Source organism: Anabrus simplex, chromosome 2 (assembly GCF_040414725.1).
Source record: "Anabrus simplex isolate iqAnaSimp1 chromosome 2, ASM4041472v1, whole genome shotgun sequence".
Taxonomy (NCBI): domain Eukaryota; kingdom Metazoa; phylum Arthropoda; class Insecta; order Orthoptera; family Tettigoniidae; genus Anabrus; species Anabrus simplex.
In genome coordinates this window covers 902,935,111-902,961,958 of record NC_090266.1, presented here as the reverse complement: position 1 = coordinate 902,961,958, position 26,848 = coordinate 902,935,111, and the positions used below count along the sequence as shown (strand labels likewise).

The following is a 26,848-nucleotide window of genomic DNA, read 5'->3' as shown; positions in this document are numbered from 1 at the left end:
AAAATGGGACCTCTGGCGGCGTGTATGATGTAGAACACGGCAATCTTTTGTGTTTTCCATTCCTTCCAAGTATTTTCTTTCTCTTTACTTTATCATTCCACCATCTGGTTTCTCCCTTATCTTTCCTGATGTTCTGCCACATGTTTTCTGTGCACACCTTACAAATGCACTATTAAAATTCTCCAATCTTGTTCAACATGACTAATATCTGTCCTTGGTAATGATTTTTGTAATTCTTTCCTGAACTCTTCCTGAACCCCCTTTTCCTTCAATCTCCAGACCCTAATTTTTCTTTCTCTTTTTTCTTGTTGTCTTATGACCTTGAGTATTTTCAACTTTGCTGTTGCTGCTCTGTGGTCACCACCAAATGCTTCCTTAGACATAGCTATAACATTTATAAGATACTTCCTTTTTCCACTAATATATAACGAATCAACATTTTCTTTCTTCTGTCTACCCATCCATACCGGGTAATCTTCTGGCAATTTTCTTCCTGAACCGTACGTTCCCTATTATTGGTTGTTTTCTCTGGCAGAAGTCTATTAACATATCCCCTTCTTCACTCTTCTTCATTTCATATGGCCCCAGAATCTCTTCTCTTCCCAGTCTCTCTCTTCCCACTTGTGCATTCACATCTCCCATTATAATTACTTCTTTGTCTTCTCTGTATTTTTCCACTTCTTCAAGGAATTGTTCTGTATTTTCTTTATTTCCAGTTTATGGAGCATATACTTGTAAGAGATCTGGTGTTCCTATCTGAGACTGTATCCTTGTTGTAATCATTCTGTCATTGATCTTCACCTCCTCCACATTTTCCAGGACACCCTTTCTAATGATCATTCCTACTCCATTTACTGCATGCTGCCTTCCAATGTAAAATAGCCTATACCCATCCTTCACTTTTCTTTCCTCTCTTCCTCTCCATTTTGTTTCACTAAGACCAAGGATGGCTGCGTCCTTGTTCATGAACGCTATCATCTGTTCAGTCTTGTCTGTCAGACTGTCCCGATTCAGATATATTGCGATATTGGTCGCCCACTTGTCACAGCTCACCCAGTACCTGAAGAACTGCACATCGGCTGCAGGCGATGCCCGAACATTTTCTGAGGCTGCACCATATTTCCACTTATTTTGTAGGCTTTTATTAAAATGAGTTTGCCACTACCAAAGGCATTTTAGAGCTGCTGCCAGCAGGTAATGCGGCCACTCCTAACATGGAATACAGACTCCTTCTGTAGCCGCCCCTTACTGGGGACATATGCTGCCAGTGTAATTTCCTACACTGAGGCGATCATCACCCCACCTAAAAGAGAACTCATCTGCCCGAAGCCATTGGCCCTCTTACGGGGTCGAGTTATTTCTTGCTGCCCAACACTTGGCACAAGCTTCCATAGCTTATAGACACATCTCATGCAGCTTCATGTTTTTTCCTTCTTTATTCTGTTTTGTTGTCTCCTCCAAGATTAGTTCCTTTTCAAATACATTTTTATCCTTTCTCTTTCAGACATCTATTTCACATTTGATTCGTTGATAATCACAAAGATTTTTCCACTGGACCAAACAGTCCACTGATCCAAGTTGTAGGTGTCCCCCTCCGCCGACGCTGTTGTATGCTCGTTTAGGGCCCTCTCTCACTTTAACAACTTTATCGGAATGAGGCTCCTTTACATTGGTTCCAAACGTCGCGTGCCAGATGCTTACTTCAAACTCATGTCGTATGACGTAGCCTCTCGCCAGGCTTCTGAAATGTGGTCCGTTGGTCCATGCCATTGTCTTCCATCATTTCCTTGTTCTAAACCAAGCATGTGCAGGTCGGGTGTGTCATGTAGAAACCCCTCTTTCTTAATATAGCTTGCGAACAAATAGACCCTCAGCTCCAAATTCCTGTTGAAATTGTGCAACCCAGGTCTTGGTCCGTCCAAGTTACTAAGACTCAATAAAATGAAGTATTCTCTGTGCTCTCAATAAATGAATGATCAATTAAATGAGCAGTAAGGGCTCATATCCTCAACACTTTGGCAAAAGAAATAGTGTAATTTTGTTCTCTTCTGCATGTTACCTTATTTACATCTGGGCATGATTCCTGTCCCCGTGCGGCCTTCTGCTTCCACTTGAATTCCTCCGTTAAGATTAGAGTCCGGCATTCTTCCTTGAGACATGCATTTTCTTCCAGCGCCTCGTTCCACCAATGTTGTAATTGTCTTAGTAGCTTCTCGTCGTCCTCGCATTCCTCACACTTATCACCTCTCCCATGTTGTCCCTGCTCTTGATGTACAAATACATTTGTCTCTGGTCCACAGGCGTTGATCTCGCTGATTTCTTTGTCTGCTTCTTCTTCTACTTCTCCTCAGACATCATTTTCTTCCTCTTCTTCGTCATCTCCTTCTTCCACTTTGCTGTCAGGTTTATAGTACAGCTTCAAGTTAGCAGCGTTATGAAAGGTTACATTTGCACTGTCCCTGCTCCTGACCTTATAAGCGTTATTATTTTGGTTTTCAATAACTTCATAGACCCCACGAAAAGCTTACAAAATTTAGTATATATTTTGCCTGAGGCATTGGATCCCGTAGGCCTCCTTATCAATAGCAACTCTCTGACTTGAAGCGGTCTATGGGAAGGCTTATGACATAACCTTCATAGTCTTTTCTCAGCCTGTTTCTTCAACTGTTCTGTGGTCGCTTTGATACAGAGCTCGTGTGATGGTCATTGGTCCTCAAGACATGGAAGTTTCTTATGCCATGGTCTTTCTGGATATTGGTTGAAATGGACAGCAGCAGGAATTTGACCGGTAGATTCGTGCACCGTATTATTTATACACTCTGTAATAGTTGGTAATATACCAATCCAACAGAAATGGGCTTCAGACACGTAAATACTACAGAACTTTCCTATCTCAGCCATAATGCGTTCGCTAGGGTTCCCCTGGGGGTGTTGAATAGAAGATAAAACATGCATAATTCCTAGCTTCTGAATGGTATCACGGAACACCACTGACGTGAACTGCGAGCTGTGATCCGTTAGAAGGTATTTGGGCTTGCCTAGCTTCGGTATCACGTTGTTCATGAGCCAACTAATGACTTGCTTACTGTTGGCTCGCTGTATCAGACTGAGTACAACCATCTCGGAAAAACCATCCACAACTACTAGAATGTGCTTGCAATTTCTTCTACTAGGAGGTAGCAGGCCGTACAAATCTGCTGCGAATAGTTCTAGCAGTTTGGTAGATAGAAGAGGCTTAGGTGGTTGTGATAGTAGAAAGGTTTTAGGCTTCACTCGCTGGCAACTGTCGCACGTCTTAATCACGCTCCGAATTGTGTCCTTGAGCTTGCTCCAGAAGAAATCCTACTTCACTACAGCCATCACCTTGTCAATACCCCCGTGACCTGTTATTCTGTTCACGTGCTCCATCAGTTCTTTCTGTAAACCCTTGGGTACTACGATACGGAACGTGGTGTGATCCAGGTCGATAAACTTGTGGAGCATACTGTTGTAGTAATGGTACTGTGGCACTATCCTCTTTATTCCAGTGCATCTGAATTTAACTGCTTGGTAAGAAAGTTGATCATCGTGCCAGTAAATTTGTCCCTCAGTTGCTCCTCCCTCATATTGCCGAGCTTGTCTAAGATTTCTTCATCCTCGTCCGTTAGCTCAGTGTTGTGGATAATGAGCTCCCCTGGGCTGCGATTCCTGCTCAGTGCGTCAGGTAACATACTTCCTTTCTTGCACAGTGTTCTAGGATTAAATCGAATTGCTGTGCGGACAGCACTCACCTCTGCACTCGATCGGAGGCCAGTTCTGCTTTCAAAATGAACGTAAGAGCTTTATGGTCCGTACAGATAGAAACGGGAAAACCATAAACAATTTTCGTAGAATACTGAAGTGCTGTAACAATGGCTAGCATCTCCAGTTCGGTTGCAGTGTATTTCATTTCGTGGCTACGTATCTTTCTACTCATAAACCCTAGGTAATTCCGTTTTCGTTCCAGTCCTTTCTCTTACTAATACAGCATACCTCCAATTCCTACTCGTGAAGCATCTGTCTGGATTATAAATCCAGATACCCTAGCTTCACATTGTTTGTGAACATATCCTTCGTGCTGTTGAAAGCCTTAGTGCAGTCTTCATTCCATGCCAATTTCGAATTCTTCCTTAAGAGCTCTTGAAGCGGTGCTACAGTCTCAGAGTAGCCCGGACAGTGATTCGTGAAAAACTGGGTCATTCCTAGAAACTGGCAAACAGTGGATTCGGTCTCACTCCATGTCTGTCCACAATATGCTCCAAGAATAAGACCTCTTCCTGACAAAACTGCGGCTCTTTCAAGTGGATCTTGAAGTTGGCCTCATTTAAATTCTGCAGTAATTTATCCAGCTGGCCGAGGAGTCCTTCTACTGTCTCATCTGCCAAAATAATATCGTCTATATAGCGGATAGCAAACTCCCTCACTTCTGGATTAGGTTCCTATCAAGCACTCTGTTTAGTGCGGAAGAAGCTGTCTTGATGCCGAAAGGGAGCCGGATAAATGTATAGGTCAGTTGATCAAACAGAAAACCTGTCAGCAGTCGTTATTTCTCCTCAAGCAAGATGTGGTGGAAAGAGGCGATCAGATCAATGGTAATAAAAAATCTCTTGTTTCTGAATTTACGTAGAACTTCCCTTGAGACTGTAGCTTGATCTCATTCTGGAACTAAACGCTCATTAATCGCTCTAGCGTCCAAACAGACTCATTCTGTGCAGTCAGACTTGGGGACAATTACGAGAGGTTTACGAACACATTGGGGTTTTTACTAATGAGGCCATTCTCCTCCATTTCACTGATAGTTTTCTTCACCGCAACATAGTGCATTTCAGGTACTGGATAAGGTTGCTTTTTCCACAGACTCCAGTTGTTGAGTGTATTTAAAATTCTTTACCATTCTGGCCTTTGAATCAAAGACATCCATAATACCTAATAATATAGCTTTCAATTTCTCCATATCAGGTGGGCTGAGTTTTGCTTCGCGAAATTTCTTGTGAATCATCATAATGTAATCCGGTTCCTTCTCTTCTTCCAGTACAGCTACAACCTGCTCAAGCTGACTCCGCCAGACAAGTCTCCGCCAGACAAACATTGCAATCCATGCTCGTCCTTCCCGTCCTTAATGAGGTCCAATGTCCAGACTTCCTCTCCCTTAGTGAGTTTATCTCCACTTGAGTCAACGCTGACCTGTTCTGAGCTCTCCGTCCCTTAAACCTGATTGCATGCTGCGACATATCTATGACAGTCTGATGTGTTTTCAAGTAGTCTAGTCAAATAATTAAATGGTAATGTATCTTAAGCATTACGATAAATGTGTAGTTAAAATAACAGTTCACAGTTTCTAACTCTAGGAATACCTGTTCCTTACAGGCAGCGATCTTATCTTGAATAATCCCTCTTATTTTCACGCTTAAAAGTGGTATAGTGCGCACATGCACTTCCATCCTTATGTGCTTAATTAAATCTAACGAGATCATGCTGATTGAAGCTCCAGTATCAGTCAATGTTTTTACAACAATATTGGCAATTTTCACGTGTATGATCGGCAATGCTCTCTTGGCAATCTCGTCCTTCTTCGGGAAATCAGCAACCAATTCTTCTGGGTTGACCACCCACCCATCAATCTGTGCGATGACCCATACTTCATTCTTCTCGCACCGTTGCCCTTCTGTCGCATGATACCCTAAGAAAATTGACGGAATTTTTTTTCCTGAACGGACTCAAATCCCTGACCAAGTGGATTTAAGTTGCTCCTCTGACTTCTTTTTGTTTTCCTGTTGGAGGGCCTCGCTTTCTCTTCCCTCACATCCTTCTTGTGCCGCTCTCTCCAAAATTGCTTCCTTCCATTGCTCCTGCTCTCTTTCCTTCCTTGCCAATTCATTGAGGTATCTCTCTGATTCTCGCCTTTGTTCTTCAATATCTTCCTTGAAGTTACGGCCTGGTTGGTTCCATTCTCGGTCTCCAGCTCCTGTACAATTCGTAAACATTCTCCCGTTTCTGTAGGCGTGGCTAGAATTCTATTCTCTTCTCGCTGGCCACCTTTCTTGCCATCGCCAATTTCCTGGATTCCATCACTCGAATGTAGTGGGTTGCCTATCGTAATGGTTCCCGTCATTGTAGTGTTATACTGGCCTTGGCTGCCAAGTATCTTCCTGCCTAACATGCGTGTTAGTACCTTGGTGTCTTCCGCATGGTTTCTCTACTCGGATGGTGGCGTTAATCACATTCACCTGATGGTCGTGCTGTACTGCATTCCTGTGGTGGTATGCACGAGTTATCTGATCTAATTGCCTCAGGACGGCCTCAGCGTTCACTAGCGTTCTAATGTTAGAGGCGATCATAATTTTTGAATTTTGACAGGCAACAGTTTCTCTATTGCGCAGATTAATTCCTCCTCCATTGTCCAACTCCTTGAGCTTTTGTAATTGTGCAGTGAAGAACTCTGAGTATTTAGACAGGGAATTTGCCGGGTATATTTTCTGGAGTAGAACTCCAATCTAAGAGATTGTTGAGTTTGTGTGTTCCAATATTTTTGCAGAAACGTTCGTTTGAATTCCTCACAGTTGATATAGATGTTGATTCCCGTAGGGAACCTGAAATATTTGTCCCGAATGAGTAAATTTATAATAACAGTATAAATGGTCCGTTCTTGGACATTATAAATTTTCCAGCTAACTCATTCCTGGTTGCCAGTGTTTTGCCCCAGTGTGCTAAGTTGGGCTCATCGGTTGGTAAATAGCACACCCACCAAGAAGCATGGTTAGTGCATACCGTGGAGGCCACTGCGTAGGCTCATAGTTGTTGAAGGAATAGCGAAACGCCGTAAACCACATTAAGCTGTGCCCGTCAAGTAGCTTTTCCATGGTCCTGAGCTGTTTTTCACAAGGTATCTTATGGTCGTGCATGTAATCTTCCAGCTGACGCAAGAAACCCTTGGGCATCACTGCTTCTAATCCATCAGTCATCCTGGGCATGTCGTCCCCTATCCAAATTATGTTTACGATTGGGGTTGACATCTGTACATTTCGGCCAATGTGTGCCCGATCTACGTTACTTGGAAGACTCCGATTTATCATCACTGTGTCATCTGGTGGTGGCCCTAGCTTACTAATCTCATTCAGTGGTTTCGGCACTAGGTAACACTGCTGGTACGATATTGACTTCACGTTCGTCATTGACCTATTGTCTTGCAACCTTAACTGCGTCATCTCTCTCTGGAGGTCTAACGGTATATTTGTCATTTGTCCCTAAATCACGCTTAATGTCTGTTATCTGGCCTGCATTGCTGTCCTTATCTCGGCCTTACGCTGTCGTTCGCCCCATGACGTAATTCTCTCTCCTAGCTCTATGCTATTCTGGCTGCTTTCTTCCTGGTTGTGATCCATTGACGTCCTTCCATAGATGAGATATCTCACCCCTGATTTCCATCTTCACATGGCCAACTTTCTCTTCCGACAGCTGTCGAACTTTTTGCACTTCTTTCCTAATCCCAGCTGTAATTTCTTCATTCATTCCATCTGTCTGACCTTCTGTCTTCTTCTGGATAGCCTCTACTATGGTCTGCATTTCCGATTTCAATCCTGACACCCTATACTTGAAATTGTTAGAAACTTCGGCGATCGAAACTTTGACCTCCTCCTTGAGCGCTTCCATTCCATCCGACCGTGCCTACCTCGTTTCGCACTCTGTTTAAACTTCTCACTACTACTTGTATGTCAGCCCTAGTGACAGTAATCTTTTCCTTCAACTGGGGTACATGCTCTGACACCTTCTCTTGACTTTGCACAAGCTGCTTGGCGACCTCATTCCTACCTGCACTGCATTCTAGTTCGAAAGTTCTTATCTGATCTAATAGTTTCTCTTTTGCCTGCCTATTTTCCTCTTTGATACTCTCACTTAAATTTTCTTGCACCCGTCTAATGTTCTCTTGCACCTGTTGAATGTTCTCATCACATCTTTCATCACCTACCTAATGTTCTTATTTAATCCCTCGCTCATCTTCCTGTTGTTCTCCTCTAACAACTTGGTAATTTCCTCTAAAGTAGCCATTACTACATAGTTAATATTGAACATATGGGAATGGTTGACCTTCAGCATAGCAACGTAGTGAATCAGTAGAAAGAACAAACAAATAGCCAGTGCCCTCTCGTAAAAAATTCAGCTTACTTTTATTTTACTTTAGTAACCATGATTACCTCACAAAATAATCGCATACAATTTGGAAAATTAAAATAACCTGTGCGGCGTAGGTTTCAGCAGAGCTAAATATAAAGGAAAACGATGAACTCTACTACACTGCCATAAACAAATTCTCCTTAAATCTTGATGTCACTTAGAAAAATAATAATAATAATAATAATAATAATAATAATAATAATAATAATCTGGTCACTTTTATCTAGGATCCCACCTCCATTCTGTGTCATGCCCTTAATTCTATGCCTAACTTGAACAAAAAGAAAGGAAATAACCTTCCAAACAGGTTTCATTACATTAAAAATTACGTGGAGCTCATAGAAAAAATGTACCCCAATGGGTAAAATATCAAACCTCTTCTCTGCTATACGGTGAGCGTGCGCACGTTATGTGGTTCAACATAACATGCTTTGTGACTTAAAACCCTGTCTGAAATTACCGTGTCATATTGACCATCCTATCGTCAAATTTTGACATTGAAGCCTCGCTCTAATAACACTAAAAAGCACTCATACTAGGCATAGCCTTCCTTATGGTAAAGGTGAAATGGTTTATTTACTGCGCTTAATATGAATTTACATTTTACTTTCACCTTAACGCTCGTCCATATTAAGGGTAAGGTGGAGTCTACTTTCGAACCTAGCTTTACCGTAATTTCCACGTTCCTCGCGTCGTTCAAATCTGATAAAATGGATACTTTGCCGTCACCAAAATACGATAAAGCATCAACATCAAACATTGGGCAAGCAATTACATAACCACCGTGTCCAAATCACCAACAGGGGGTGAAAGGCATCAAACAAAGCCCCACGTTAGTCTGTGCCATTTATATGTCCCCATTTTTGACAATCAAGGTAATCTGCTCCAGACTAGTCAGCTGCTCCCAGGCGTGCTCAGTTCGAATTATGAAGGAAAACTTAAAAATTACACGCTGGATTTGATGGGGAACATATATCTAAATGGACAAGACGAGGTCAACTAATAGCTATAAATAATACAAGGTGAGGCATGACATCAGTTTAGAGGAAAAAATGTTTATTAAAATAAACAAGAAAATACAGAAATGTTGGAACATCAAGTGTGATGAAAAAAAAAAAAATACGTGACTCAGATCTTTCTCAATGCTTGTAAGGTTCATCCGAAGATCAAATAATATATTACATCTTAACAAGTGTATGTCGACACACATACGTAACATTAGCAAGAAAAATTCCTAAATTTTAGCACTTTAACACTGTGCCCCGTGTGCTCGCACTACGCTTCTGGCTGGTTTGTTAATTTTTTCTACTTTCCTGCACACTTTACATTGCAATGGGGGCCCTTAACCTTAAAGAAGAGATGTGCTTTAATGTGCTTCGGGGCGAAAATAACTAATCTAACTGTACACAATGAAACTACGCTGAGTGGTAAAACATCCTACTAATATATACACCTCGATAATGAGTAAACTCATGAGCACAAAACAACACTGTGGATCGGAACCACACACCAATAAACATCACATAAATGGCAAACTATACACAAATCAAAGAGCAAAAACATGTTGTCATATTTTCCAGGCATCACCAAGAAAATGCATGCCGCATTTATGCAACTCTCACTCGCACACAGTCTCGATGGAAAATATTAATGAGATAAATTATACACTTTGAGCAATCACTTCCTATTCAAAGTAGGTTCGTGAAATAGATTACGTGATACAAACCAATAATCTGGTGGACCTTACAACGTCATGCATAAATCAACGTGGTTTCCTGAATAAATTACATGACACAAAATTCAAGAAAATGACAGAGTAGCCTTTTACCTTCAACACATAACTCAGCGCAGTCATATCATAAAAGACAAGTCAAAACTAGGCATCACGATATAAAAATCTCGTTTACAGCATCAACCGGAGTGACATGGACATTAAAAAAATCAACACAAATAGGCCACTAAAATGAAACTCTCCTCGGTAGAAACACACATCATCCTTTCATACCACATGGCAGAATGACTCAAAAGCGGATATTCATCTCCCAAAATTTGCAGCAAATACCAATACATCCGGGGTCCAACCCTTAACACACGCTGCAAGTTACTCCAACATGAAAAATGCAGGCCTTTTAGAATGAGGAGCGCGTCCCCTTATTCATCATCACACAAAATATCACATCTCCTAAAGTTGCCAAAACTGATACAAATATAAATGATGTTGTCTAACTTTTGCTCTTAAGGAAAAGAAACAACACCGCGCTGGTCACAAACCAGAACACTCACACTTGTTACATTAAACTTTAAAAAGAAAATAGCCAACTCTGTAATAATACAATAACTAGAAACTGAGAAATTACAACAGACAGACATGGATCATGTCTGAAAATCTGAAAGTTACTGAAATATCTTACCTTTTCAATTCGAGCAAATTGCAGCAATAATAATAATAATAATAATAATAATAATAATAATAATAATAATAATAACAAGATTTAAAGAACACTGATTCTAACATTCAGAACTTGGAATACCAAACTGCGTTAGAGGAAATTGTGAATCAATCACTAATTCACACCCATCTTAACATTCAAATAATCATGAAGATGATGCTATCAGAGGTTGTGGATCTAATCTCAACCAACACATATTCTCATCCACACTTCATGCAATAAATCAGAGAAAATATGAGGGCATGTTTTCGTACACCTTGAAATCCCATTATCTAATCAATCTAGCCCTTCCTGACTTTAATTTAAATCCTTATAACATTTACATTCAAACCCCGAGACATTCACTGCGTCTCAAACATCAAAGGAAAACAAATTAAAAATTTAAAAAAAAACACTAAAAGCAAGAAACTGACTTGTAAAAAGAATGACTTTAACTACTCAGCTATAAAATCTTAATGAAAGGAAAAAATCAAGCTGTGACCGTATGCAATCGGTCCACATGTACTTCACAGTTATTTATATTTACAAACTTCCTTACATTTACTGAAATAGGACGTAGTCCTTCCAAACAACAGCTGAACTTACTGAAATGAAATAATAAGAAACTAACCTACCCCTTGACTACATTAAAACACGTGTACAAATACAAAGGGCACTTGGAAACTTTTGCAATACGCAAAAACGGTTGGCTGGACACCCCTGTTATGATGAGGGATGAAAAGAGGGGTGAAAACCGGTCTAGAAGACAGCAAGGCGCGACCTTCACACCAGTTGTTACTAAGCAGTGAAATCGAAAGCAATTTAAGATGTCAGTGTGCTCTAAAGGTGATTTTCGCACAATTATCCGCTGTAATTTTGCTCGTGGATTAACTGTTGACCAGTGCCTGGAGGAAATGACTCCTGTGCTGGGGAAAGACTGTCCACATCAGACAACAATTTTCCGCTGCTACAAAGAGTTCCAGAGGGGAAATTTTGGGGTTTAAAGATGATCCTCGTTCTGGGCGACCGTCTGAACCAGTGACTGAGGAAAACATCGAGCTGTGAGAAAAATGTTGTGGCGAGAGGGGCAGTTGACATATTGGCAGGTAGAAGAGACCCTCCACATCCCTGCACCAGCTATTCATTCATTTCTACACTACCATCACCATGTTAGAAAGGTTTGTTCCCTTTGGGTGCCCCATTCACTTTCTGAGGAACAAAGGGCACATCGAGTGAAATGGTGCCGAAAAATGCTAAAACAGTTTGAAAATGGGACTTCGTGTAACGTCAGTAGCATCATTATAGGTGACAAAACTTGGCTTTATTACTACGATGTCCCAACAAAATCCCAGAACAAGGTGTGGCTGTTTGAAGATGTGGGTACTCCTGTGACTGTGCGAAAGTCAAGGTCAGTGAAGAAAAGGATGCTTGCAGTATTCTCACTAAACAGGGCATCCTAACTCAGGTTGTGCTAGAAACACAAAAGACAGTTACTGCGAAGTGGTACAGTGAGAGTTGTCTGCCTCAGGTCATCCAGGCTCTCAAGCAGCTCCGTCCAAGGTCACGGCTGAACACTTAGCTCTTGCATCACGACAATGGTCCAGCACATTGTGCTAATGTAACAATGGATTTTGTTGCCAGATCAGGGTTGATTGTGCTTGATCACCCACTATACAGTCCTGATGTTGCCCCATGTGACTTCGCACTCTTCCCAGAAGTGAAGATGAAGCTGAAAGGGTGGCATTTTGCATCCGACGAGGAGCTTCTGGGAGCATGGGATCGTGTGTGAAAATGTAACCGAAGAAAAGTGGCAGAGTTCTTTCAGTGACTGGTTTCGACATATGGAGAATTGTATTGAGTGTGGTGGAAATTATTTTGAAAAAGTCTAAAGCGTCCACACACATTTCAAAACTTTCCTAGTGCCCTTTGTACATTATTACATTGCAAAGCTAATACTCATCTTTTTGTTGATTCAGTCGCCCGCTATCGGACAGTCGGCTCCCAATCGTTCTTGCCAGCCATATTGACTGTGATGCCGTAAAATTGGAACTCCTTCAGTCTGTGGTTCTCCATCCTGGCATAGAAAATATGTTCTTTTCGTCTTCCTGCTACTGCCGGTTCGGATCTTGACTAAAACATTCCATTCATTCATGGTATTACAACTGGGCTAATACAACCTGTCAGTTACTATCTACAACAGTCGGGGTAATTTCCCGTGGCCATGAAAACCAGTTCCCAATCAGCCACAGGACACATATTCACTTATCTAACACCGTAACTAACTCAAATTTTCCCCACTCGCTCCACACTTCAATTGTGTTACGTCACAGCTCAAACATTTGGAAACAGTACACAAATGCTGGACTAGAAGCTGGAGGGTTCGTGACCTTGGAAAATCTACTTTAAATAGGCAGGCAACTATGCGCATAAATGTTCATATTGAAACTGTTTCTCCCGTCAGAAATTTGAAGATACTAAATGCAAATTTATCAAAGTTAAATCATGAGTAATTAAGTGAAGTCTGAGCATATTGAGCTAAATGTTAGAAGTACCCACACAGTCCAGACATATAATACCTGACTCCGCACTTCCGTAAGTACACTTCTTCTCATGATGTTACTACTTCGAAGACCCATGCTGAATGAGGGTAGCAAGCCAGCGCGCTGGTCACTTTTATTAATTCGCCTCCACAGACGCTGTTGTATGCTCATTTAGGGCCATCTCTCACTTTAACCAGTGCATAGACAATATCGGAATGATGCTACCTTTTCATTGGTTCCAAACATTTTTGTGCCCGACGCTTACTTCAAACTCACGTCGTATGACCTCCTAGCCTCTCGCCGGGCTTCTGAAATGTGGTCTGTTGGTCCATGTTGTTGTCTTCCATCATTTCCTTGTTCTGAACCAAGCACGTACAGGTCGGGTGTGTCATGTACAAATCCCTCTTTCTCAATATAGCTTGCGAACAAATAGACCCTCGGCTCCAAGCTTCCTGTTGAAAATGTGCAACCCATTTCTTGGTCCGTGCAAGTTACTAACATACATACATACATACATACATACATACATACATACATACATACATTACCATTATAGACTGTCATGCCTTTCAGCGTTCAGTCTGCAAGCCTCTGTGAATATACTGAACATCGCCAAAATCCTCGATTTACAACTAGCGTTATGGCTTCACCTCATTTAGTTCTATACCTCTTATCTTTAAATCGTTAGAAACTGTGTCTAACCATCGTTGTCTTGGTCTACCTCTACTTCTCTTACCCTTCATAACAGAGTCCATTCTCCTAGGTAACCTATCCTCCATTCGCCTCACATGACCCCACCACCGAAGCCGGTTTATGCATACAGCTTCATCCATTGAGTTCATTACTAAATTAGCCTTTATCTCCTCATTCCGAGTACCCTCCTGCCATTGTTCCCACCTGTTTGTACCAACAATCATTCTTGCTACTTTCATGTCTGTTACTTCTAACTTATGAATAAGATATCCTGAGTCCACCCACCTTTCGCTCCCGTAAAGCAAAGTTGGTCCGAAAACAGACCAATGTAAAGATAGTTTCGTCTGGCAACTGACTTCCTTCTTACATAATACTGCTTATCGCAACTGCGAGCTCACTGCATTAGCTTTACGACACCTTGATTCAGTCTCACTTACTATATTACCATCCTGGTAGAAAACACAACCTAAATACTTGAAATTATCGACCTGTTTTAGCTTTGTATCACCAATCTGACATTCAATTCTGTTGAATTTCTTACCTACTGACATCAATTTAGTCTTCGGGAGGCTAATTTTCATACCATACTCATTGCACCTATTTTCAAGTTCCAAGATATTAGACTGCAGGCTTTCAGCACAGTCTGCCATTAAGACCAAGTCGTCAGCATAGGCCAGACTGCTTACTACATTTCCACCTAACTGCATCCCCCCTGCCATTTTATACCTTTCAGCAGATGATCCATGTAAACTACGAACAACAAAGGTGAAAGATTACAGCCTTGTCTAACCCCTGTAAGTACCCTGAACCATGAACTCATTCTACCATCAATTCTCACCAAAGCCCAATTGTCAACATAAATGCCTTTGATTGATTTTAATAATCTACCTTTAATTCCATAGTCCCCCAGTATAGCGAACATCTTTTCCCTTGGTACCCTGTCATATGCTTTCTCTAGATCTATGAAACATAAACTCAACTGCCTGTTCCTCTCATAGCATTTTTCAATTCGTAGCATTTTTCAATTATCTGGCGCATACTGAAAATCTGATCCTGACAGCCTCTCCATGGTCTGAAACCACACTGGTTTTCATCCAACTTCCTCTCAACCCCTGATCGCACCCGCCCTTCCAAGATGCCAGTGAATACTTTGCCTGGTATACTAATCAATGAGACACCTCAATAGTTGTTGCAATCCTTCCTGTTCCCTTGCTTATAGATAGGTGCAATTACTGCTTTTGTCCAATCTGAAGGTACCTTACCAACACTCCATGCTAATTTTACTACGCTATGGAGCCATTTCATCCCTGCCTTCCCACTATACTTCACCATTTCAGGTCTAATTTCATCTATTCCTGCTGCTTTATGAAAATGGAGTTTATTTACCATCCTTTCCACTTCCTCAAGCGTAATTTCACCATCATCATTTTCCTCCTCCTCGTGAGCTTGGCTGTTAGCAACACCACTAGGAGAATTTCCTTTTACATTGAGAAGATGTTTAAAATATTCCCTTCACCTCTCCAGTGATTCCCTGGTATCTATTATGAGTTCACCTGAATTACTCAAAACACTGTTCATTTCCCTTTTCCCTCCCTTCCTAAGATTCTTTATTACTGTCCAGAAAGGTTTCCCTGCTTCTTGACCTAGCCTTTCCAGGTTATTACCAAAATCTTCCCACAACTTCTTTTTGGATTCAACAACTATTTGTTTCGCTCTGTTTCTTTCATCTACGTACAAATCCCTGTCTGCCTCGGCCCTTGTTTAGAGCCATTTCTGATAAGCCTTCTTTTTACGTTTACAAGCTGCTCTCACTTCATCATTCCACCAAGATATACGCCTTTGCCCATCTTTACACAAAGTTGTTCCTAGGCATTCCCTTGCTGTTTCTACTACAGCATCCCTGTATGCCACCCATTCACTTTCTATATCCTGAACCTGCTTACTGTCTACTGTTCGAAACTTCTCACTAATCATATACATGCACTTCTGTCTAATTTCCTCGTCCTGGAGATTTTCTACCCTTATTCTTTTGCAGACAGATTTCACTTTCTCTACCCTAGGCCTAGATATACTTAGTTCACTACAGTTCAGATAGTGGTCTGTATCAACGAAAAATCCCCGTAAAACTCGTACATGCCTAACAGGTTTCCTGAATTCAAAGGCGGTTTAGATATAGTCTATTATGAATCTGGTACCCCTAGCCTCCCATGTGTAGCGGTGAATAGCCTTATGCTTGAAGAATGTATTCGTAACTGCTAAACCCATGCTAGCACGGAAGTCCAGTAAACGGTTCCCATTCCCATTAGCTTCCATATCTTCCCCATATTTACCAATCACCCTTCCTGTCCTTCAGTTCTATTCCCAACTCTCGCATTGAAATTGCCCATTAGCACTATTCTATCCTTGCTGTTAACCCTGACCACGATGTCACTCAATGCTTCATAAAACTTGTCAATTTCATCCTCATCTGCACCCTCACATGGTGAATACACGGAGACAGTTCTAGTCCTAATTCCTCCAACTGACAAATCTACCCACATTATTCGCTCATTTATTTGCCTAACGGAAACTGTGTTGCGTGCAGTGGTATTACTGATAAGGAGCCCTACTCCAGATTCTGCCCTTCCCTTTCTAACACCCGTCAAGTACACTTTATAATATCCTATCTCTTCTTCGAAATCTCTCCTTATCCAAATATCACTTACTCCTAGCACATTCAGATGCATCCTCTTTGCTAACTCAGCCAGCACTACTTTCTTTTTTCCATAAGCCCTATTAATATTGATAGCTCTCCATCGAATTCCATTTTGTTCGCCAAGTTGTTTCTAAGGAGTCCCCTGCCTGTCAAATGGGAGTGGGACTTCGTTACTCCCATAGGTCCGAGGCTTGCTTAAAACGTTCTGAGCTCGGTAAATACATGAAGCAGGATGCTACCCTACTTACACATAGTCCAAGTGAGGATCTCTCCTCTAACGGGTTAGGAACCATCGGTGGATTGTATAGTCCTAGCTGCCTGAGCACAAGGAGGGCTATGACTGAGAATATGTCCGAGATGCTCACTCCCATTCCATACAAACTGGTATCCCGACTCTCAGGACCACTTACTAGGCCACTCAACCATTGCCCATTATTCACGAACTAGGATGTGACTACTGTGACCCACACCATGAACCATTAAGAAAGAAATTCAGAAGAAAAAAAGTTTCATTTCTCAGATCTGCAGGGGCTACATGGCTCAGGCGGCAGCGTGTTGTCCTCTCACCGCTGGATACCGTGGTTCAAATCCCAGTCACTCCATGTGGGATTTGTGGTGGACAAAGCAGAGGTGGGACAGGTTTATCTCCGGGTACTCTGGTTTTCCCTGTCATCTTTCATTCCAGGAACACTCTCCACTATCATTTCATTTCATCTGTCAATCATTAATCATTGTCCCAGAGGAGTGCGACAGATCTCGGCAACCGGCACAATTCCTATCCTCGCCGCAAGTATGGGCTTCATTCATCTCATCCCTGACCCAGTCATTGACTCAAAAACAAGTTGTGGGTTTCTTTTTTTTTTTTCCCCTCAGATCTGCCTGGTAGTAGAATTTAGCAGTGATAAACTTGGGTCAGTACTTAACAGTATGGGAGTAAATAAACCCTCTAAATATTAAAAATGTTCAACGATGTAGGCTAGAATGTATTGCTAAACACTCTATTACATTTATAGAAATTCTTTGATACAAGGTGTGTGCAAAACTGTATAAAGAGTGGTACATTGAATTTTTCACTGACACATTTAAACAAACTGCACAGCAGCAGGAATCATCAAGGCCATTGGAGGTAAGGGTGTGAATAAAATATTTCATTATCTGTACACGCTATTGCGGGTGACTGGAGGAAGGGAGTCCTAGTGCTCGTTGCCTCAGTCATTCCGTATTAGGCATCGTCCAACATCGGACCCCGGCCAATACCTGCTACGATCAGGTGGGTATTGCCTTGTCTGCTTGGTTCGGCTACAGAGGCCCCTGATTGGAGTGGGTGGCATTCGGGGAGGAGGATTTCGTGCATGGCGTCAAAACCACTTCCGCCTGCCTCTTCGGTAGTTCCCTAAGTGGGGCAACCCCTTGGGAACAAGTGCAGCCTATTAGTCTGGGTTCCAGCTTCCCTAGGTTCCTGGTTGCTACCAGAACTGATGGGCAAGATTTCAAGCTGGTCATTTCGATCCTTTTCAGTCGACACATCAAAGGTGTATACGGCGAACTTGGGGATCTTAAGAAAATGCGCAGTGGTGGTTTGCTTCTGAACATGAGCACTGCGCTCCAAGCAGATCGGTTACTTATGTGCAACCACTGTGGCGAAATTCCCATCAAATGATAATACTAAATTCTCATGAAGGGAATTAGATATTTTTCCACCAATAGAGCATATAAAAAATCAGATCAAAAATTGGATGTATGGCTTTTCAGGCGTTTGCTCTGTTAACCAGCATTTCGTCTTAGGTCTGACACTAGACTCGTCAGAGTGGGATGTGTCAGACCCTACCCACTGATGCTGGGGTGTATGCAGGTGAACTTATCAGAAGCCTCTTAAGTGGCACAGTCTGATAACTGCATACGGGAGATAAAACTCCACAATAGAATTAATGCCCGCCTAGCAATTCCAAATGGTAATACTAAATTCCCATGAAGGGAATTAGATATTTTTCCACCAATAGAGCATATCAAAAATCATATCAAAAATTGGATGTATGGCTTTTCAGGCGTTTGCTCTATTAACCAGCATTTCGTCTTAGGTCTGACACTAGACTCGTCAGAGTGGGATGTGTCAGACCCTACCCACTGATGCTGGGGTGTATGCAGGTGAACTTATCAGAAGCCTCTTTTGTGGCACAGTCTGATAACTGCATATGGGAGATAAAACTCCACAATAGAATTAATGCCCGCCTAGCAATTCCAAATGGTAATACTAAATTCCCATGAAGGGAATTAGATATTTTTCCACCAATATAGCATATCAAAACTCAGATAAAAAATTGGATGTATGGCTTTTCAGGCGTTTGCTCTATTAACCAGCATTTCGTCTTAGGTCTGACACTAGACTCATCGGAGTGGGATGTGTCAGACCCTACCCACTGATGCTGGGGTGTATGCAGGTGAACTTATCAGAAGCCTCTTATGTGGCACAGTCTGATAACTGCATACGGGAGATAAAACTCCACAATGGAATTAATGCCTGCCTAGCAATTCCAAATGGTAATACTAAATTCCCATGAAGGGAATTAGATATTTTTCCACCAATAGAGCATATCAAAAATCAGATCAAAAATTGGATGTATGGCTTTTCAGGCGTTTGCTCTATTAACCAGCATTTCGTCTTAGGTCTGACACTAGACTCATCAGAGTGGGATGTGTCAGACCCTACCCACTGATGCTGGGGTGTATGCAGGTGAACTTATCAGAAGCCTCTTATGTGGCACAGTCTGATAACTGCATACGGGAGATAAAACTCCACAATGGAATTAATGCCCGTCTGACCGAGCCAGGTCGGTTTCTGTCTTTATAATAAGTGAATATTTTAGTACGAAAGGACCAAATATTCAAAATAATTTTTAATATAGGTGATAAACATTAAATACTACTTTGGCAGAGAAGTGTATTGAATTTAGAATTCAAAAATGTAAGAGTATTTATTACTTAGAAGTAGTTTAGTGGAAAGCGCTGCAGGTACTGGTTGAACAGTTTATCCCCCTCTCTCCTCAGGGATTGCTCACGCTGGTGCTTCTGTTGACTTAGCAATTTTCTCTCTCCACTCAGGGTCAAATAACCCTTTAGGTTTAAATAGAAACTCGGATAAAATTCCATTTCATCCTTATTTCACCTTTAAGGACATTTTTGGGTTCATCATTATAGTTGCCATTCTACTATTATTAACTCTTCTCGAACCTTATATACTAGGAGATCCTGATAATTTTACTCCTGCTAACCCTCTAGTTACACCTGTTCATATTCAACCCGAATGATATTTCCTTTTCGCATATGCAATTTTACGATCCATCCCTAACAAGTTGGTCGAGCACCAATTCATGTTAAAAGGATGACAATAGAAACTATAGATCAAAATAGAATTTGATTGATTGGATAAAATTGGATTCCACGGAATTTAAAAGGGTGAACTTTATATGTAGAGCTTAAATCTACCGCACTATTCTGCCATATTAGAAATTAGTTAATATAGGTAGTTCCGAATATGAGTGTTCAGCCGGAGGATAGGATTGATATCATTCTAATGAACTGACCATGTTTATAGGGAATAAAACAGTTCGATTTGAGATTATACTTTCTCAAATAATGAAAATAAGGAAGATAATTCCAATAAAAGAGATAGTTGACCCTAGAATGCAAAATAAAGCTTAAAGTGAAGCATTTCATTTACACTGAGAGGATGTTCGTGCGATTCGAATTATTTTGAAAGTATCAATTTAAATTTTGATGAATAGGAAATTTTGATCTAATTGAAATAACATTAATTATGTATGTTTTAGTATAGTAATAGAACAAATTTATTTATTTCGTTCGAATCCATCTGTGTGGTTCGGTGGAAGAGAAGCTCATGGCGCGGAAGAGTGCACAACTCCATATAGGTGTGCTAACTGCCCTGGTCTTCATTCTCCTCAAGATCGGAACTGTCCATTATACCTGAGTGAGAAGGAGGTCCAGGAGATCAAGACCCTGGATGGTCTTTCCTACCAGGAAGCGTGCTGTAAGTTTAATTCTCTGAATGCACCAGCCAAGACACTAGACTTCTGCATGATAGCGCAGTCTCTCCTTGGTTTATCATTTACTACTGCAACACATTCCCAGAAGATAGCTGCGTCCAAGGCGGCAGTTGCTCCTGTGAGCAACGCCGCAAACATAAAAAGCTCGAAGGCGGGTTCATCCCAGCCTTCGACCACAAACAAGCCTGTGCTGGCGTAGGTTTCTTAGCCGGCACAGCAGGGGGAGAAGACAACGTCTCCTTCCCTCGCACAAGGTCAGCGAAAGTTCTGCCTCCGCTGGCGGAGGTGGCATCGTCGACCAGAGCTGGGAAATTATTTCCCAGCCCGTCTAAACAAGAATCGACGGTGGGAAAGAAGAGCACTCTTACAAGGCATTCTTCCACCTCTCCTACAAAAGGGGTCTCATGCCCTCTACCCGGAGGGTCTGATCTGCGCCAGGAGGAAAACCTGCGCGCTCCCCTTGTAGGAAGAAACCCTGCCCCAGGAATACGTCGTTCAAGGCATGCGTCACCTCATCTCGTGCGCCAGCTCATTAGTGAGTATTCGGCGAGTATACAGTAGTCTGTGTTCAGGTAACAAATCTCAGACCAGGTCATCGTACATTCTTGAGAAATTTTAGACTATACTCGACAGAACGACATTATGCTGACCGAGCTTCTGGTGGCATTGGCAGTTTTGTCCATTCTGATACCTACAGCGAAGAGGTTCCACTAAGAACCCTGCTGGAGCTGTAGCAGTTTGCGTTCCGCTGCCTATCATAGCAACAGTGTGTAATGTTTATTTTCCACCAGGCCTGCCTCAAAATAAATGATGTCACTGATCTTACGGATCAGCTTCCACCTCCCTTCCTCTTATTGGGTGATTTCAATGCCCATCACCCTATATGGGGCTTTGAAGCGCCTTGCCCTGGGCGAAGAGAGTTGGAAACATTAGTGAGAGAGCTGGATTTATGCATTTTGAATACAGGAGAGCCAACTCATTTTAGTGTTATGTTATGGCACATATTTTCGAATAGACGTAAGTCTGTGCAGCCGAGTGTTGGTTCCGCTGTTTCAGTGGAATACACACGATGATCTCTGTGACAGTGACCATTTTCCCATTGTTATTACTTTGTTGAAACAGAAATCCATTGACTCCTCGATGGATTCTTCAACATGCTGGTTGGCCAAAGTTCACATCTTTTGCTGTCTTTAACGACGTGACCAGGCAGACCGTAGACGGCGATATAACTTACATTACAAAACTTATTCTTGCTGCTGCTGAGGAGTCCATTCAATCGTTTTCAGGGACTCCTCACCAAAAAAATCGTTCCTTGATGAAACAAAGAAATTGCAGCAGCTATCAAAGAACGCCGTCGTGCTCATAAACACTATCGTAGGCAGCCTGCTGTGGCCATTTTGGTAACATTTAAGAAACTCTGAGTTCTTATTCGACAGAGTAAGAAAGCTTCGTGGGAGAGATGTAATACCACAATATAAATGGTCCCTTATTGGACATTTTTGTGTCTTATGACGTCACATACTGTGTGATCTCAATTGTGGACTAAATTTCGAAGTATTTCGGGTATCCAAGGATCAACTTCTGTACCAGGAATTTCCATTGCGGGCAGTGCCATCACTGATGATCCGCTCTTGATTACTAACCATCTGGCCAGTCATTTCGCGCATGTGTCTGGCTCCGGGAATTACCCTCGTGATTTCCTTGATCTTAAGCGGGAGGCAGAACGTCATCATCTTAGTTTTGCCATACAAGCTTCAGAGGACTAAAAGGTGCACTTTACGGAGTGCGAACTCCGCAGCGTTTTGGCACTTTGCAAGGACACTTCTCCTGTACCAGACAAAGTCTATAACCAGATGTTTAAACACCTTAGTGAGGATAGTCTGTTATATCTCCCTCGTGTGTTCAACCGAGTCTGGATAGAGGGTGAGTTTCCGTCTCAGTGGCGAGAGAGGGCATAGTCATTCCTGTCCTTAAGCCTGACAATAATCCCAAGTATGCAGTTAGTTACAGACCTATTTGTCTTACTAACTGTTTGTGTAAGCTATTTGAGAGGATGATAAATCGCCGACTTGTGTGGTGTCTGGAGAAACAAGGATTTTTGTCCGAGTACCAATGTGGTTTTCAAGCCGCCCACTCGACCACTGACCACCTGGTAACGCCTGGGGAGTTCTGTCCAGGATGCATTTCTCCGTAAACAGCATTTTGTGGCTGTTTTCTTTGACTTAGAAAAGGCTTATGACACCAGATGGCGATATGGTATCCTTTCAGTCCTCCACCAATGGAGATTCCGAGGTAACTTGCTGGTATTTATTGCAAATTTTTTGTCCCTCCATCTATTCCGTGTCTGAGTAGGGAGGGCATATTCGCAGTACCACGTCCAAGAAAATGAGTCCCACAGGTATCGGTTCTTAGTGTCACTGTGTTTCCAATTGCCATAAACGGTATTGTCGCTGCTGCTGGTTCAGCAGTAATACTGCACTATATGTGGATGATTTTGCTCTGCAATATAGCTCGCATAATATGGCAGTTGCAGAGCAGCAATTACAGCAATCTATTAAAAGAGTGGAACAGTGGATTTTAGAGCATGGGTTTCGGTTTTCAACCGCAAAGACCTCTGTTGTGTACTTTTGTCGGAAGCGCACTCTTCACTCACATCCTGAGCTTTATTTAGGAAATGTTGCTCTTCCCGTAGTTGGCACTTACTGATTTCTTGGGCTCCTTTTCTGTAGCAAATTATTGTGGGAGCCACATGTGCGGCAGTTAAAAGTGCAATGTACTAAGAAGTTGAATATCTTGAAGTCTCTTAGCAGCACTAATTGATGCTCCTACGATTTTATAGTGCACATATTTTATCCAGGTTAGACTATGTCAGTGCAGCATAAGGATCAGCAAGACAAAGCACCCTTGCGAAACTGAATAGCATCCACCACAGCGGGGTTAGGTTGGCGACGGGAGCTTTACATACAAGTCCCATTGCTAGCCTGCTCGCTGAATCTGGTGTGCCGCCTTTACACCTGAGGCGCGAGCAAATGCTTCTGTCCTATGCTCCAAATTTGTGACAGATGCCACTTCACCCAAGCTATCCTTTTGTATTCCACAATGGAAACAGTCGGTTGTATGCTGCTTATTCTCGAGCAACGCGGCCGGTTGGATTATGCTTGGATAGCAGTCACAGATTGTTTGATATACCTTCAGTTCCCTGCCTTGTCAGGCAACCAAGTGAGGTACCTCTGTGGATAATACGACAACCTGAAATCCTGGATCTGCACACTGGTCCGAAGGAAAACACGGACCCTTCGATTTATCGGAGGCTCTTCTTGTCCGTTGCTGGCCGGTATCCAGGTTCAGTCATCGTTTACACGGATGGTTCGAGGGCAGAAACGATGGAGGGCTGTGCGTTCGTTGTCGACAATGATAGGTTTCTTTTTGCTCTCCTGAAAACCTGTAGTATGTACACAGCAGAGCTCAATGCTATCTTTGAAGCTCTGCGGTACGCACTGTCCAATGGGCGCTGGCATTTCCATCTGTGTACTGACTCCTTGAGCTCGCTACAGTCTATTGATACCTGTTTCCCTCGGCACCCTCTGGTGCAGCAGATCCAGGACCTGCTGGCCGGGTGTTCGGATGCCGGCACCAGAATGACGTTTATGTGGCTCCCAAGCCACATGGGTGTAGAGGGAAACGAGTTAGCAGATAAGGCTGCCAAAGAGGCAGTTACATTGCCCCCGTTGCCTTACAAGGTTCCAGCAAGTGGATATGAAGTACAACACAGTTCTAAATTAGCACAACTTTAGTACAAGGTTTCTCTTGGTCACTTTTTTGCACCATCTGACAAATTTTTGTACCAGAGCAGCTGGATTTCACTCTGTCTTTGTTTGTGTGTTTGATCTCTTCCCTTATATTGGTTCATCCCCTTTTCTGTGTACATTGTGTACATTGTTTGATTCACAGCAACCTTTTTTTTATTTTTTATGTGTATGTACTATATTTGAAATAAAGACCAATTCTCTTAAAATGCTTATATTGAAGCATATTATGTAAAGTTATTTATTTAACTGATTTGACACAATACTGTAGTTCATTAAAATATTTGAATGCATATAGTAGTAATAGAAAGTTTAAAATTTTGCTGCCTGGCACTATTAATTTCCTTCTCTGGTCAGTAGTAGTCTAGATGTCAATTTTGAGTCTGAATTCCAGGAAACAGAACACCGTAATGTTCTGAATGGCAGTGTGTCCTCAATAGAAGAAAACCTTCGAAGGCAACTAGCTGTGTCTGAAAGCAGAATGGATGAAATGAAAGCTGAGATACGTGATCTCCAGACAACAGTATGCCCAATTTTGTGGCTTTTTGTTTGTGTTTCTTATTTTATTTTTGGTTCTCTATGAAAAGTAGTTGAATATCAGAAGTAACCTTTCTAAAATGTATGAATCACAATAGTTTTTGTGATTAGCATGCAATTCTTACATGGCATGTAATTATCTATCTATATGTATAATTGTATCCTTGATCTTAGCAAGATCACATAGTTGCACTTAAACTGTCAACATATTCGATGATATTTTGTTAACTGAGTAAAACATATATTAAGAGTGTTACTGAAGGTTAAATCCTTGACTAAAGAAATTTTTTAGCATGTAAATATTTATTTATTGCTATACAGGTATTCCACAGTTTGTGAAATTCTTTCCTGTCCTCATTACTGGAACAGAATCGCCACATACGGGAGGGTGTTCACACTCATTGGCACTTAGCATATAGTTTGCACTTGATGGGGACATTGAATGATTACATTTACAGGAAGATTGATTATTGTGCACAGAGTATGGATAGAGGGATGGATAGAAAGTTACCCTTAGTGGACAGCAAAGTTATGATAAATCTGTAGAAGTGAAATGATAGTGAATGGAGTTATTTTCTATTTGTTTTTAAAACTTATATTTTACTTCAGAATATCACTAGATATGCTGTATGTGTGAAATAATAGGATATGTAGTTTAAAGTGAAGAGGAGGGAGAGGAATCTTGAATAACACATGAACTGTCAGCATAGTATTTCAGTCTTTGGTCAGTTGAATGTGTTGGTTTTTTTTCTTTTTTTCTTTTTACTTGGGTTACTGTGGGAGCCAAATTACTGTGTGAAAAAATATCAGAGGATACCAGTCTGTTAGCAGAAGTTGAGCCAATGCAGTAACTTCTCTCTTGGTGCTGTAGTATATGAAAATGTTGCTTTTAAAAAAGCAATTGACACAAGCTCAAAAGAAAAGGAGGATATAGAAATGGGTTCGCTGTCTGTTCCATGTAATTGAGCTATTTTCATTATGTAGAATCTATGTCTGAAGTGATCATCTGTATTCTTATTATGAGCCGCATCAGTGTTCTTTTACTAAACTTGCTTCAGAGACATACGTTACAAAGATTCTTAATCCAAAATCATAATATATTTGTAGTGCCAGTTAAGGAAACTGAACAATATGAAGAACACGAATAAACTAAAACTATTTTGTCTGATGTTCAGTTAAGTTATAAAGCACGAAAATGTAAGATTTGAGGAGAGATTTTGTGGTCAGCAGTACGCAGCTGTCAGTTTCTATGTAATTGATTGGATTACATATCCAGAGGAATGAGGAGCTTTAAACAATCTTTCTGCAGAGTATATACGTATTGCAGTTTTCATCCACATACGTGCCTTCTGTGGTCCTGAATATTTGAATATACAAAGGTGCTGCCGAAAACATACCACAATTCAGATTGATTTTATTTTCATCTTTCAACACTCAGAAGTTGTCACTGATTGTGCTTAAAATAACTTCACTGGTACTTGTCTGCTTGGATGTTGAGGTCTCTGGGAAGTATCAGGTAGACTCATTTGACTGTGAAAAGCCCACTGTGAACTGTTGAATAGATTACATATTTCACCATTCTATGTCCTTTGCGAGTGCTAGCTGTATGCCTGGGTTCATTGTTGCGCTTCCTTCAGAGTGGTGATCTTTAATGGCAGTGAATGTATTCAAATTTTGGTGTGATAATTTAAATCATTGTAAGGTACGTAATTTCAGTAAGAAATATGTACACTTCTTGAATTTTCTTCATAATTTTTGGAAGAAAGTTGCATTGTATATACTAAATTGATGGAAATTATTCACTTAAGCTTGTAACTCCTCTCCTGTTATACTTTAGTCGTCTTATCATCAAAACTACTCATAGTTTTGTATCTGTCTGTCTTGTAGGTGTGCCATC

General features: G+C 41.5%; 1 protein-coding gene across 4 annotated transcripts in view; it reads left to right on the top strand.

The window, feature by feature from the left end:
* Positions 1-26,848, top strand: part of Git (ARF GTPase-activating protein GIT1) — a 510,246-nt gene that overhangs the window by 248,591 nt on the left and 234,807 nt on the right. For 2 of the 4 annotated variants that reach the window (XR_011017843.1, XM_067141654.2), the window contains exon 10: positions 24,809-24,937. The exons of the other annotated variants lie outside the window; for them this stretch is intronic. Coding sequence is in view for 1 of the 2 variants with exons in the window: in XM_067141654.2 (XP_066997755.2) it covers positions 24,809-24,937 (129 nt within the window). In the remaining variant the exon portion in view is untranslated. The remainder of the gene's footprint in view (positions 1-24,808; positions 24,938-26,848) is intronic. 4 annotated transcript variants of the gene reach the window in all.